General features: G+C 40.7%; 1 protein-coding gene across 4 annotated transcripts in view; it reads right to left on the reverse strand.

Moving 5' to 3' along the window:
* Positions 1-7,362: 7,362 nt before the first annotated feature.
* PRRG1 (proline rich and Gla domain 1) overlaps positions 7,363-13,916 on the reverse strand; it is a 109,028-nt gene continuing 102,474 nt past the window's right edge. For all 4 annotated transcript variants that reach the window (XM_025371958.1, XM_025371959.1, XM_025371960.1 and 1 more), the window contains one exon: positions 7,363-11,498. In XM_025371958.1, the coding sequence (XP_025227743.1) occupies positions 11,013-11,498 (486 nt within the window). In that variant the 3' untranslated portion in view covers positions 7,363-11,012. The remainder of the gene's footprint in view (positions 11,499-13,916) is intronic.

Genomic DNA, 13,916 nt, shown 5'->3' on the forward strand with positions numbered 1-13,916 from the left:
CCTGCTCTTTGCTCCATGAGAAACATCCACCTACGACCTTGGGTCCTCAGACCAACCAGCCCAAGGAACATGTCACCAATTTTAAATCAGGTAAGCGGCCTCTTTTTACTCTCTTCTCAAACCTCTCTCACTATCCCTCAACCTCTTTCTCCTTTCAATCTTGGTGCCACACTTTAATCTCTCCCTTCTGTTAATTTCAATTCCTTTCCTTTTCTGGTAGACACAGGAGACATGTTTTATCTGTGAACGCAAAACTCCAGCACTGGTCACGGACTCGGGAAGACAGTCTTCCCTTCGTGTTTAATCACTGCGAGGATGCCTGATTGATTATTCACCCAGGTTTCAGAGGTGTCTGATCACCGTGGGGACACCTGCCTTGATCCTTCACCCTTAGTGGCAAGCACCACTTTCCTGGGGGGCAAGCACCCTTTACCCCTTCTGTGTCTCTACCCTCTCTTTTCTCTGGGCTTGCCTCCTTCACTATAGGCAACCTTCTACTCTCCATTCCTCCCTCTTCTCCCTTAGTCTGTGTTCTCAAAAACTTAAAACCTCTTCAACTCACACCTGACCTAAAACCTAAATGCCTTATTTTCTTCTGCAACACCGCTTGGCCCCAATACAAACTTGATAATGGCTCTAAATGGCCAGAAAATGGCACTTTCAATTTCTCCATCTGACAAGATCTAGATAATTCTTGTCATAAAATGGGCAAATGGTCTAAGGTGCCTGACGTCCAGGCTTTCTTTTACACATCGGCCCCTCCCTAGTCTCTATTCCCAATGCAACTTGTCCCAAGTCTTCCTTCTTTCCCTCCTGCCTGTCCCCTCAGTCCCAACCCCAAGCATCGCTGAGTCTTTTCAACCTTCCTTTTCTATAGACCCATCTGACCTCTCCCCTCCTTCCCAGTCTGCTCCTCCTCAGGTCACTGGTCACTCCCTGCCAGGTTGAATCAGGCTCCAATTCTTCCTCAGCCTCCACTGCCCCCACCCTATAATCCTTCTATCACCTCCCCTCCTCACACCCGGTCTGGCTTACAGTTTGGTTCCACCACTAGCCCTCCCCAACCTGCCCAACAATTTCCTCTTAAAGAGGTGGCTGGAGCTAAAGGCACAGTCAAGGTTAATGCTCCTTTTTCTTTATCCAACCTCTCCAAAATCAATTAGCATGTAGGCTCTTTTTCATCAAATGTAAAAACCCAGCCCAGTTCATGGCTCATTTGGCAGCAACCCTGAGATGCTTTACAATCCTAGACTGTGAAGGGTCAGGAGGCCATCTCATTCTAAATACACATTTTATCACAAAGTCAGCTCCTGACATTAGAAAAAAGCTTCAAAAATTAGAATCCGGCCCTCAAACCCCACAACAGGAATTAATCAACCTTGCCTTCAAGGTGTACAATAATAGGGAGGAGGCAGCCAGACAGCAATGCATTTCTGAGTTACAATTACTTGCCTCTGCTGTGAGACAAAACCCAGCCGCACCTCCAGCACACAAGAACTTCAAAATGCCTAAGCCACACATGCCTAAGCCGCAGCAGTCAAGCATTCCTACAGGACCTCCTTAATCAGGATCTTGCTTCAAGTGTCAGAAGTCTGGCCACTGGGCCAAGGAATGCCCAGAGCCTGGGATTCCTCCTAAGCCATGTCCCATATGTGTGGGATCCCACTGGAAATTGGACTGTCCAATTTGCCTGGCAGCCACTCCCAGAGTCCCTGGAACTCTGGGCCAAGGCTCTCTGACTGACTCCTTCCCAGATTTCTTGGCTTAACAGCTGAAGACTGATGCTGCCCGATTGCCTTGGAAGCCCCTTGGACCATCACGGACGCTGAGCTTTGGGTAACTCTCACAGTGGAGGGTAAGTCCATCCCCTGTTTAATCAATATGGGGGCTACCCACTCCACATTACCTTCTTTTCAAGGGCCTGTTTCCCTTGCCCCCGAAACTGTTGTATTGACGGCCAAGCTTCAAAACCCCTTAAAACTCCCCCACTCTGGTGCCAACTTGGACAACATCCTTTTATGCACTCTTTTTCAGTTATCCCCATCTGCCCAGTTCCCTTATTAGGCCGAGACATTTTAACCAAATTATCTGCTTCCCTGACTATTCCTGGACTACAGCCACATCTCATTGCCATCCTTCTTCTAAACCCAAAACCTCCTTCACATCTTCCTCTCGTACCCCCCTGCCCTTAACCCACAAGTATGGGACACCTCTACTCCCTCCTTGGCAACCGATCACATACCCATTACTATCCCATTAAAACCTAATCACCCTTACCTCACTCAATGCCAGTATCTCATCCCACAACAGGCTTTAAGGGGATTAAATCCTGTTATCACTTGCCCGCTACAGCATGGGCTTCTAAGACCTATACACTCTCCTTACAATTCCATTTTACCTGTTCAAAAATCGGACAAGTCTTGCAGGTTAGTTCAGGATCTGCACCTTATCAACCAAATTGTTTTGCCTATGCATCCCGTGGTGCCAAACTCATATACTCTCCTATCCTCAATACCTCCCTCCACAACCCATTATTCTGTTCTGGATCTCAAACATGCTTTCTTTACTATTCCTTTGCACCCTTTATCCCAGCCTTTCTTTGCTTTCACTTGGACTGATCCTGACACCCATCAGGCTCAGCAAATTACCTAGGCTGTACTGCTGCAAGGCTTCATGGAAAGCCCCCATTACTTGAGTCAAGCTCAAATTTCTTCCTCATCCATTACCTATCTTGGCATAATTCTTCATAAAAACACACATGCTCTCACTGCTGATGGTGTCCAGCTAATTTCCCAAACCCCAACCCTTTCTACAAAACAACAACTCCTTTCCTTCCTAGGCATGGTTAGGTACTTCCACCTTTGGATACCTAGTTTTACCATCCTAACAAAACCATTATATAAACTCACAAAAGGAAACCTAGCTATCCCCATAGATTCTAAATCCTTTCCCCACTCCTCTTTCCATTCCTTGAAAACAGCTTTAGAGACTGCTCCCACACTAGCTCTCCCTGACTCATCCCAACCCTTATCATTACACACAGCCAAAGTGCAGGGCTGTGCAGTCAGAATTCTTACACAAGGACTGGGATTGCGCCCTGTAGCCTTTTTGTCCAAACAACTTGACCTTACTGTTTTAGGCTGGCCATCATGTCTCTGTGCAGCGGGCACCACGGCCCTAATACTTTTTGAGGCACTCAAAATCACAAACTATGCTCAACTCACTCTCTACAGTTCTTAAACTTCCAAAATCTATTTCCTTCCTCACACCTGATGCATATACTTTCTGCTCCCTGGCTCCTTCAGCTATACTCACTCTTTGTTGAGTCTCCCACAATTACCATTGTTCCTGGCCTGGACTTCAATCTGGCCTCCCACATTATTCCGGATACCACACCTGACCCCCATGACTGTATCTCTCTGATCCACCTGACATTCACTCCATTTCCTCATATTTCCTTCTTTCCTGTTCCCCATCCTGATCACACTTGGTTTATCAATGGCAGTTCCACCACGCCTAATCGCCACTCACCAGCAAAGGCATGCTATGCTATAATATCTTCCACATCTATCATTGAGGCTACCACTCTGCTCTCCTCCTCTACCTCTCAGCAAGCTGAACTCATTGCCTTGAGCCCTCACTCTTGCAAAGGGACTACACGTCAGTATTTATACTGACTCTAAATATGCCTTCCATATCCTGCACCACCATGCTGTTACATGGGCTGAAAGAGGTTTCCTCACTATGCAAGGATCCTCCATCATTAATGCCTCTTTAATAAAAACTCTTCTCAAGGCCACTTTACTTCCAAAGGAAGCTGGAGTCATTCACTGCAAGGGCCATCAAAAGGCATCAGATCCCTTGGCTCAGGGCAATACTTATGCTGATAAGGTAACTAAAGAAGCAGCTAGCATTCCAACTTCCTTCCCTCATGTCCAGTTTTTCTCCTTCTCATTGGTCACTCCCACCTACTCTCCCACTGAAACTTCCACCTATCAATCTCTTCCCACACAAGGCAAAGGGTTCCTAGACCAAGGAAAATATCTCCTTCCACCCTCACAGGCCCATTCTATTCTGTTGTCATTTCATAACCTCTTCCACATAGGTTACAAGCTGCTAGCCCACCTCTTAGAACCTTTCATTTCATTTCCATTGTGGAAATCTGTCCTCAAGGAAATCACTTCTCAGTGTTCCATCTGCTATTCTAATAACCCTCAGGGATTATTCAGGCCTCCTCCCTTCCCTACACATCAAGCTCGGGGTTTTGCCCCTGCCCAGGACTGGCAAATTTATTTACTCACATGCCCTGAGTCAAGAAACTAAAATACCTCTTGGTCTGGGTAGACATTTTCACTGAATGGGTAGAGGCCTTTCCCACAAGGTCTGAGAAGGCCTCCGCGGTCATTTCTTCCCTTCTGTCAGACATAATTCCTCGGTTTGGCCTTCCCACCTCTATACAGTTCGATAATGGACCAGCCATTATTAGACAAATCACCCAAGCAGTTTCTCAGGCTCTTGGTCTTCAGTGGAATCTTCATACCCCTTGCCATCCTCAATCTTCAGGAAAGGTAAAACGGACTAATGGTCTTTTAAAAACACACCTCACCAAGCTCAGCCTCCAACTTAAAAAAGACTGGACAATACTTTTACCACTTGCCCTTCTCAGAATTTAGGCCTGTCCTCGGGATGCTACAGGATACAGCTCATTTGAGCTCCTGTATGGATGCTCCTTTTTATTAGGCCCCAGTTTCATTCCAGACACCAGCCCAACTTGAACTACACCCCAAAGACTTGTCATCCCTACTATCTTCTGTCTAGTCATACTCCTATTCACCATTCTCAACTACTTGCAAATGCCCTGCCCTTGTTTACACTGTCAGTTTACACTTTTCCTTCAAACCATCATAACTGGTATCTCTTGGTTTTACCTCAAAGCGCCACGCTTAAGTCTCTCTTAAAGTGGATAAATGATCTTTACTGACAGGGTACACTCCAATACTTTCACCCTGATGAAGTCCTATTCTTTACTTTTATACTCACTCTTATTCTTGTTCCCGTTCTTATACCACCCTCTACCTCTCCCCAGCTAACTCCACCACACTATCAACCTCACTCACTCTCTCCTAGCTGTTTCTAATCCTTCTTTAACAAACAATTGCTGGCTTTGCATTTCTCTTTTCTCCAAAATCGCCAAGGCCTTGACTTACTCACTGCTAATAGGGACTCTGTATATTTTTAAATGAAGTGTTGTTTTTACCTAAATCAATCTGGCCTGGTGTATGACAACATAGAAACACTCAAGGATAGAGCCCAAAAAAACTCACCAACCAAGCAAGTAATTATGCTGAACCCCCTTGGGCACTCTCTAATTGGATGTCCTGGGTCCTCCCAATTCTTAGTCCTTTAATACCTGTTTTTCTCCTTCTCTTATTCAGACCTTGTATCTTCTGTTTAGTTTCTCAATTCATGTAAAACCGTATCCAGGCCATCACCAATCATTCTATGACAAATGTTTCTTCTAATAACCCCACAATATCACCCCTTAACACAAAATCTTCCTTCAGCTTAATTTCTCCCATTCTAGGTTCCCACACTGCCCCTAATCCCGCTCGAAGCAGCCCTAAGAAACATCACCCATTATCTCTCCATACTACCCCCCCAAAATTTTCGCTGCCCCAACACTTCAACACTATTTTATGTTATTTTTCTTATTAATATAAGAAGATAGGAATGTCAGGCCTCTGAGCCCAAGCTAAGCCATCATATCCCCTGTGGCCTGCACATATACATCCAGATGGCCTGAAGCAAGTGAAGAATCACAGAAGTGAAAATGGCCAGTTCCTGCCTTAACTGATGACATTTCACCACTGTGATTTGTTCCTGCCCCACTTTGACTGAGCGATTAACCTTGTGAAATTTCTTTCCTGGCTTAGAAGCTCCCCCACTGAGCACCTTGGGACCCCCACCCCTGCCCACCAGAGAACCCCCTTTGACTGTAATTTTCCACTACTCACCCAAATCCTGTAAAACAGCCCCACCCCTATCTTCCTTTGCTGACTCTCTTTTCGGACTCAGCCCGCCTACACCCAGGTGACTAGAAAGCTTTATTGCTCACACAAAGCCTGTTTGGTGGTCTCTTCACATGGACGCATGTGACAGTTACAAGTTAACATAGAGGTAGATAAAGTAAATAAAATTACTGAGAACAGAATGTGATGACACACAGTTTGAAGAAGTGGCAGGGGATAAGAATCACAGCAGAAATACAAGCATTGAGGCCAGCCAGAAAGCTAATGGTGTTTTGGTCGATTTGTAGGCAAAAAAAAACCCAGCCCTCACTTTTTGATGTATTTAGGGGAGTTAAAAGGATTAAACACAATTCTTGCCCTCAAAGAGCTTTAGGAATGTTGAAAAGTCTCAGAGAAAACAAGTAGTTGAATTTAAGGAGGGCCAAGAGGTGGAAGAGCAGCTCTGGATCTTTGCTTGAACTTTTCTGAAATATGTTAAAAGCATTATTAAAAAAAAAAAAAAAAAAAAGGGCAAGTCCATATGGCCACAGCCAAGTATGAACTTTTAAAAAGTTATCTATTATGACAGATGTTAGAATCATGGTATCTTTAAGAAAGGGGAATGAGGAAGCCTTTTGGAGTGCTAGAAATTTCTTGATCTAGGTTTTGGGTTTTATGATTGTAGTCATCAATGTGTAAGTTATATAACTTTTAGAAATTGCTATAGATTTTTTAAAGTACCTTTTAAAGACTATTTGGACAACTCTTTGAGGACTTTTGCTTATTAAATGGATACTTAGGTTTATAATTTATATTTAAAATTCATCCTTGAATATGGAGTAAATAATTTTAATTCTTTTTATTGTATCAACTCATATTCACATATGTTTGGTTAGTGATGTGACAAACCAGCTTTTAATCTTTGAGGTAGCTCTACACATGGGAAGATGCCCTTTGGTCACAATGTTTTCATCTTGTGCTTTCTTTTCAAACACAAGCTGTTCTGCTAAGCAGGAAACAACTGGCTCCTTGGCATCTATAGACAACACTATTCTCAGGACTTGACAAACTACACTATGCAGGGAGCTCAGTCTATTCCTTTAGAGCAATTGTTTCCATTTTGTATCATGCCAAAATCATTCAAAAGTAGTATAGAAAGTTCTATCTCGTGCTGAGAACACTCTGAGGTTTTGATCAGATGATTTCTGTTGTTTTTACTGAGCTATATTCCCTAAATGTGTAAGAAAAAAGAAACATAACCATTTTACCTTATTAAAAAGAACATAATTAATAAGAACATATGCAGCATATTTACCACCTAACCAAAATATGATTAACACATGGCAGAAAAAAACTCTTGGGTTTAAAAATAGCTTTATTTAGCATACCAAAAACACAGAAATATAAGAAAGACCCTACCTAGTATAAACATAAAAAGTTAAATACCATAATTTAATGTAAACCAAGCATCTTAAAATGTGAAATATTATAATAAAATACATACTATTTACACAGAACCAAGTTAAAGCTACCTCCACAGTTACTGGATCAGATCATCAATCTTGAAGTCATCATTAAAAATGAAACAAACACAACATCTCTATCTGTACTGGTCAATAGGAAAAGAAGAAATCATTATATTTACTTTAAGGAAGTATAATTTGTTGTGACATTTAGAGCAGGGAGGCAGAAAGTGTCAATTCTAGGATTCCAGACACAACTACTGCACATGCAGACGTGTAAACCATTCCACAGGAAGACCATTGAGCCTATTCTTTTATTTAAATGCAAACTGGTTGATTCAATTCAGTTACTCCTTAAGAAAGGTACTAAATATATTCTGTAAAAATAAACTTTTAAAAAACAATCAAAGGTGAATGTAATATCAATCAGGTAAGAAAAGCAAAAGCATAAAAAATATATATTATTCCAAACAAACCCCTTAATTTTAACAAATGCTAAGAAACTCAGTTTATAAAACCAGATGGGGTAGCAAAAGGGATTTTAAAAAATATAAAAGCCAAATCAAACTCAAACCAAACAAACAAACCTAAGATAATGTTTCTTGAAGACAGTGGTATTTTGTTTATCCTATCATTATCATGCAGCAGCCACCATGAGATCTATGGCTGATAAAGCTGTTACTGTGAAGTAGTATGTTATTTGACCAACAGTCTAAAAAGCTATAGTCATTGATCAGTTTAAGCGTTTGGCTTTTTGGCTTCAAACATCAACATTCATTCTGATACTGCAATTCAGGTGTCTCTAAAAGGCAGCATTATATCCAATATCAGGAGTTTAAAATGTAAAATAAAGTTGCAAGAAATCACACTTAGTAACAGAATATCCTGCTCCTATGTCTAATCCTGTAGCTCTAAAACTTTTGGTCTCTGGACCCCTTTATTCCCTTAACATTTATTGAGGATCTGGATGCCAAAGTGCTTTTGTTCATGAGGTTTATATCTATCAATATTTACCATACTAAAAAAAACTGAAAAATTTTAAAGTATTAATTTATTTAAACATAATAAACCCATTACATGCTAACACAAATAACATTTTATGAAAAATAGCCATATTTTCAAAAACAGAAAAAGATTTGTGAGAAGATGGCAATGTTTTACATTTGCAACACTTTTTTTGAGATAGAGTGAAAAGCTAACGTCTTCACATTATAATAAAAATATTTTGATCTCATAGTCCCCCCTGAAAGGCTCTCAAGGAACCCAGGGGTCCACGGGCGATGCTTTGACAACTGCTGATCTAATCTAAAGCCTGACATTAAAGACAAAAAAATGTCCACACAAAAGGTGTCTTAATTTTCATTTAAAAATAAACAAAAAAATACCCCACACATACATACACAGTTCACTGGGTCAAACACTTCTACCTTTAGCTTTAAATAGAAGCCAAAGATTGATGTGTGCTCATGGCAAAACTAAAAATGCCATTTCTGAGACCAGGGTCAAGATATAATCAATCATTTTTAGTCCATGAAAGCTGCTAAACCTATTAACTAAGCACACATGCCTTAGTTCCCTTTCCAACATTTGCTTAAACCTGTTTGTGCTGTGTGGGCTATCATCTTTCAGTTGGCACATTTTCAGAATAGACCAGAGCATGCCAGGGATTCTCTAACAGCCCACACACTCAGATTAGGAATACGTTACCCATTTATGGGGCAGCCTGCTCTATTTCTCACTGCGTGAAAGATCTCATACAATTTAGGAAAACGGGAAAATTATCCTTGAAGCACAATAATAATAACATTACGAACTTAGTATAGATAGCTCTTCACATTTTACAAATTTCTTACATATACACCATCTCATTTGATCCTTGTAAAGATGATATTATCCCCATTTTAGAGTTGAGGAGGTTGAGGGTCAGATATGGTTCTTGCTCAAGGTACAGTGGTGGCAAGTATGTGATGGAGGAGATCTGAGTTCAGGTCATCTGACTCCTACTTCAGGTTTCCCCTCAGTGTTACTCCTTCCTTTGGTTCCAGGGCAGGACTGGGGGAGGCGTCCGTAGGGATGGAGCTGGAAGCAGCAGGAAATGACACACCTGAAGCCTATATTCCTTCTGCCTGCCTCATCAATCATTTCATCCAACGCTGAAAAGGTTTGGAAGTGGTACAAACATTTCCCTTAACTGACCTAATGAATTTGCCATCAGTGCATACAAAATGAAACTTTATGATACAACTGTCTTGTTTTCTTTTATTTCTCAGCCAGCTTATGTTGGCAACCCATTGACAGCCTGTTCTCTCTGCTCCAAGAAAAAAGTAAAAACCCTACAGTTAAAAAAATACCTGATGAAAATACAAAAGGAAGTCGCAACAATGATGAGATCTGTGTGGGGCTATTACTAGATTTATTGTGAACCTAGCATAACACGGACTTTGCAATCTTCTTATACCAATTGGAGAGCAATATAAAAATCACAGTTCATAATTTAATGGAAAATTACCTCTTAACAATCTTGAGGCAAAGACATCAGCCTATATAAAAATATTAAGAAAATAATTTCAAAAATTTTATTTTAACTAAACTCTTAAGGGCTTGAAAATTCTGTGGCAGTAGGAGAGAGTGTAGAACATACAGTAAAAGGCAATAAAACAGTGAGAACAATTTTACCATTCATGAGTAAAGGAGTAATGGGTATCTACTGCCTATCATTAATCCACACATATATCCATTTTAGAAATTACTTCATTGCCTGGAAATCTGTCTCATCAAGATGTTAATATACACCACAGGAGATATTCAAGATGCTAAGAAAACACTGTTTAATTTTGGAAGTCGGGGGGGAGTGGTCAACCAAAAAGAAAATCCCTATTACAAAACAAGCGGAATGCTACCAAAGACCTTATTGCTATCTGCTGTAAGCAAGTTGTCAGTAGCTTACGCATTATTGCTCACACACACTCTTTCTCTTTCTAACATCAAGAATGAGTATGTGTAATTTTTTTCTTTTTAAGGTAGATGAAGAATTATCAAGTTAACAAAAGCCAGTCAGAATTAGAAAACATGCTAAGTATATCCAGTTTGCAAAAATCTACAGCATGTCACTGGCTATTACACAAATTCTTGGTACCCTTGTTTTGCAATTTTGGTGAGTAATGCTCTCTTTCCAGGTGATTTAGGTAGTTAATGGATTTAATGGATTTTTAAGACAGTTTTACATATACTGTGTTGATACATACATATGTATATATGCCTATACACACATATATACACTTACATGTATGTCTCATCACATCACAGAAAGACCCCATTAGTATGTTTTCCCTCTTCATATATTTCCCCTAGCAAAAATGAGCATGGATAATGATTCTATAACAAGAAACAAAACTAAAGAAAACAAAACCAGAAAGTATGAAGTGGTATGCTGTAAGAGTCCAATAAAATAAGTCAATGAACATTTATGTAGTGGTAAAGTGCTAGAAAGTTCTTTCATTAGTATTTTAAAAATGATTAGAGTAAAAAGAAGTTTGCAGCTTCATTTGATGGTGGTGACCACAGGCACCATAGGAATGGCACTGGCTGAGTTGGAGTTGACTATGTCCTCATACTCCGGGGGTGGGTCTAAATGAGGTTCTGTTTCACTCCTCTGCAGGTTCACCTGGCCAGTGGCTTCCTCATAGGTTGGTGGGGGATCACAATTGGACAGGCGAGTAGAGACGGAATCTGAGCGCCCAACTACGTATCCCAGAAAGCCTGGAGACAATCCACTGCTGTCAAACACTTCATCTGGTGGGGGGGGTGGGGTGATAATATTAAGGTGCTGAGGGAAAGGAATGTGGCCTTCAGTCACTGTCTGTCTACGAGTTTTGTTTCTTAGGAAGCATCTCCAGATTAGGAAAATGACAAGGAGGATAATGAAGAGGCCAAAGATTAATGGAAAGGTAAGGTAAAATTGAAACCAGTCACTTCCTCGGTTACTCTCCCCTTGTTGCGCTTTTGTGTAGGTGCTCCAAAACTCCTTCTGAAAATACAATACAAAATAAATAGAAAATCAGTATGAATAAAAGATGGAAAATACCAGATGAATAAATGTCTGGGTTCAATGAACATAATGAACAAAAACCCAAAACCAAATTTGCTGAATCAAAGGACCTACAGTCTATATTTTCCACGTGACAAGAAATTACAAATACATTATTGTACTCATTCTGGATCCTCCCTAAAATGGTCAATCAGAATCCAAGAGTGTTTTTTAAGACTTGGAGTTATTTATATTTTCAGCTATGACACTTTAGAGGGAAAAATAAGTAATGAGCGTTTTCCCCTTTACTAATTATACCAAATAATTTACTGTTAAAATACGTTAAATATCATCGCTCTCCATATCCAATTACAAGATTCTCATCTCATGATCCCTATAATCATTAACAGTATGTACACGTTTAGGCTGTTGTAATCTTTCAGTGCTCAAACACTCCAGAAACACCTTGTTTTCTAATGGTTCTGTTTGGGGTTTCTTGCTACCAGACATTCCTCCTCAGCTCCCTCTCCACCCCCAGAGTTTAGTACACAGATGGTGACTGAAGGTCAAAATTACATATTGTTCCTAGGAGAGACCTCAGGCTAGTGAAGAAACTGCATTAGGTTACTTCTAAACCTGGACCTTAATCCCAAATGAAAAGTAATCCAGTAGTTCAAGACTTTACCGTATGTAGGGGGAAGTATTTAAAAGATAAAAAAGAAACTTGACCCAATTACTAGTTATGAAACCTGGGCAAGTTACTCCTTTCAGCCTCAGTTTCCTCACTTGTAAAATGGTATAATACAAACCTACCTGATAGGTTGCCTGTGCATTAAGTGAGATAACATTTATAACACATCTAATTAAGTCCCTGGCATATAAATACTCAATACATATTAGTGATTATAATTAATTTTATATATTATAATCGAATCTCTGCTTCAAAATGACTGATTACCTATCCTTTACTTTGATACAAAGATCACCCACAATTGCAATGCTATTGACTCCATTTATCAAAGTGCTTTTCTCACAGTCATATTTATTCGCAGGTATTACGGGTCACTAATAATATTTGAGGCCGGGCACGGTGGCTCAAGCCTGTAATCCCAGCACTTTGGGAGGCCGAGATGGGTGGATCACGAAGTCAGGAGATCAAGACCATCCTGGCTAACATGGTGAAACCCCATCTCTACTAAAAATACAAAAAACTAGCCGGGCGAGGTGGTGGGCGCCTGTAGTCCCAGTTACTCGGGAGGCTGAGGCGGGAGAATGGCGTGAACGCGGGAGAATGGCGTGAACCCGGGAGGCGGAGCTTGCAGTGAGCTGAGATCCGGCCACTGCACTCCAGCCTGGGCGACAGAGCGAGACTCCGTCTCAAAAATAATAATAATAATAATAATAATAATAATAATAATAATATTTGAAATGTCTTCCATTTCATATTATTTAATTATCTGGCGTCAAGGGAGGGAGCCCTTGGAATGCAAATTGGAAAAAGAAGAGCTGGGGAGAGGAGTTAGCTCACTACACGAATGGACAAATGGAGTTGGATTACACCTGGAATTCTGAACTCAGATGTCCCATGGGGGCATGGAATTTAGATAAAACACCAAATCTGGTCCAAACTAATACTATGGGCACTAAAGCTGCTTGTTTTATAGTCATACATTTTACTTCACTTAGTCATATAACCTTTTAAAGAACCCTGTGGTCATAATAATGACTCCTGAATGAGATCTCTAAGGTACATTATTACTCCAACATTCTATAATTCTAAGAGGAACTGGACATGTTGTAAGAAATATTGTATGATTTACTAAAGGCTGTACAGGTTCGCAATGAATTTCACCTAAAAATCCAGATGAAAATATGCAAGATCCAATACTTTAAAAAGCCCAAAGAAGAAAAAGTAGAGTCTAGATACAGCAATCATCTCAGGGTAATATGTAATAGCTGAAATTGTCAAAGGACTCATTTGTTTCACTAATGTGGAAATATATTCACAGGTAAAAACTATTAAATATAGATATATGAAGACTTTTTACACAATAAATTTGCTCCTAAAATTGCACATCATTAACTTTTTATATAACTGTCACTTTTAGGATTGAAAAAAGTTAATTGGGCCGGGCGCGGTGGCTCAAGCCTGTAATCCCAGCACTTTGGGAGGCCGAGACGGGCGGATCACGAGGTCAGGAGATCGAGACCATCCTGGCTAACACGGTGAAACCCCGTCTCTACTAAGAAATACAAAAAACTAGCCAGGCGAGGTGGCGGGCGCCTGTAGTCCCAGCTACTCGGGAGGCTGAGGCCGGAGAATGGCTTGAACCCGGGAGGCGGAGCTTGCAGTGAGCTGAGATCCGGCCACTGCACTCCAGCCTGGGCTACAGAGCGAGACTCCGTCTCAAAAAAAAA

The sequence above is a fragment of the Theropithecus gelada genome, chromosome X (genome assembly GCF_003255815.1).
Source record: "Theropithecus gelada isolate Dixy chromosome X, Tgel_1.0, whole genome shotgun sequence".
Taxonomy (NCBI): Eukaryota; Metazoa; Chordata; class Mammalia; order Primates; family Cercopithecidae; genus Theropithecus; species Theropithecus gelada.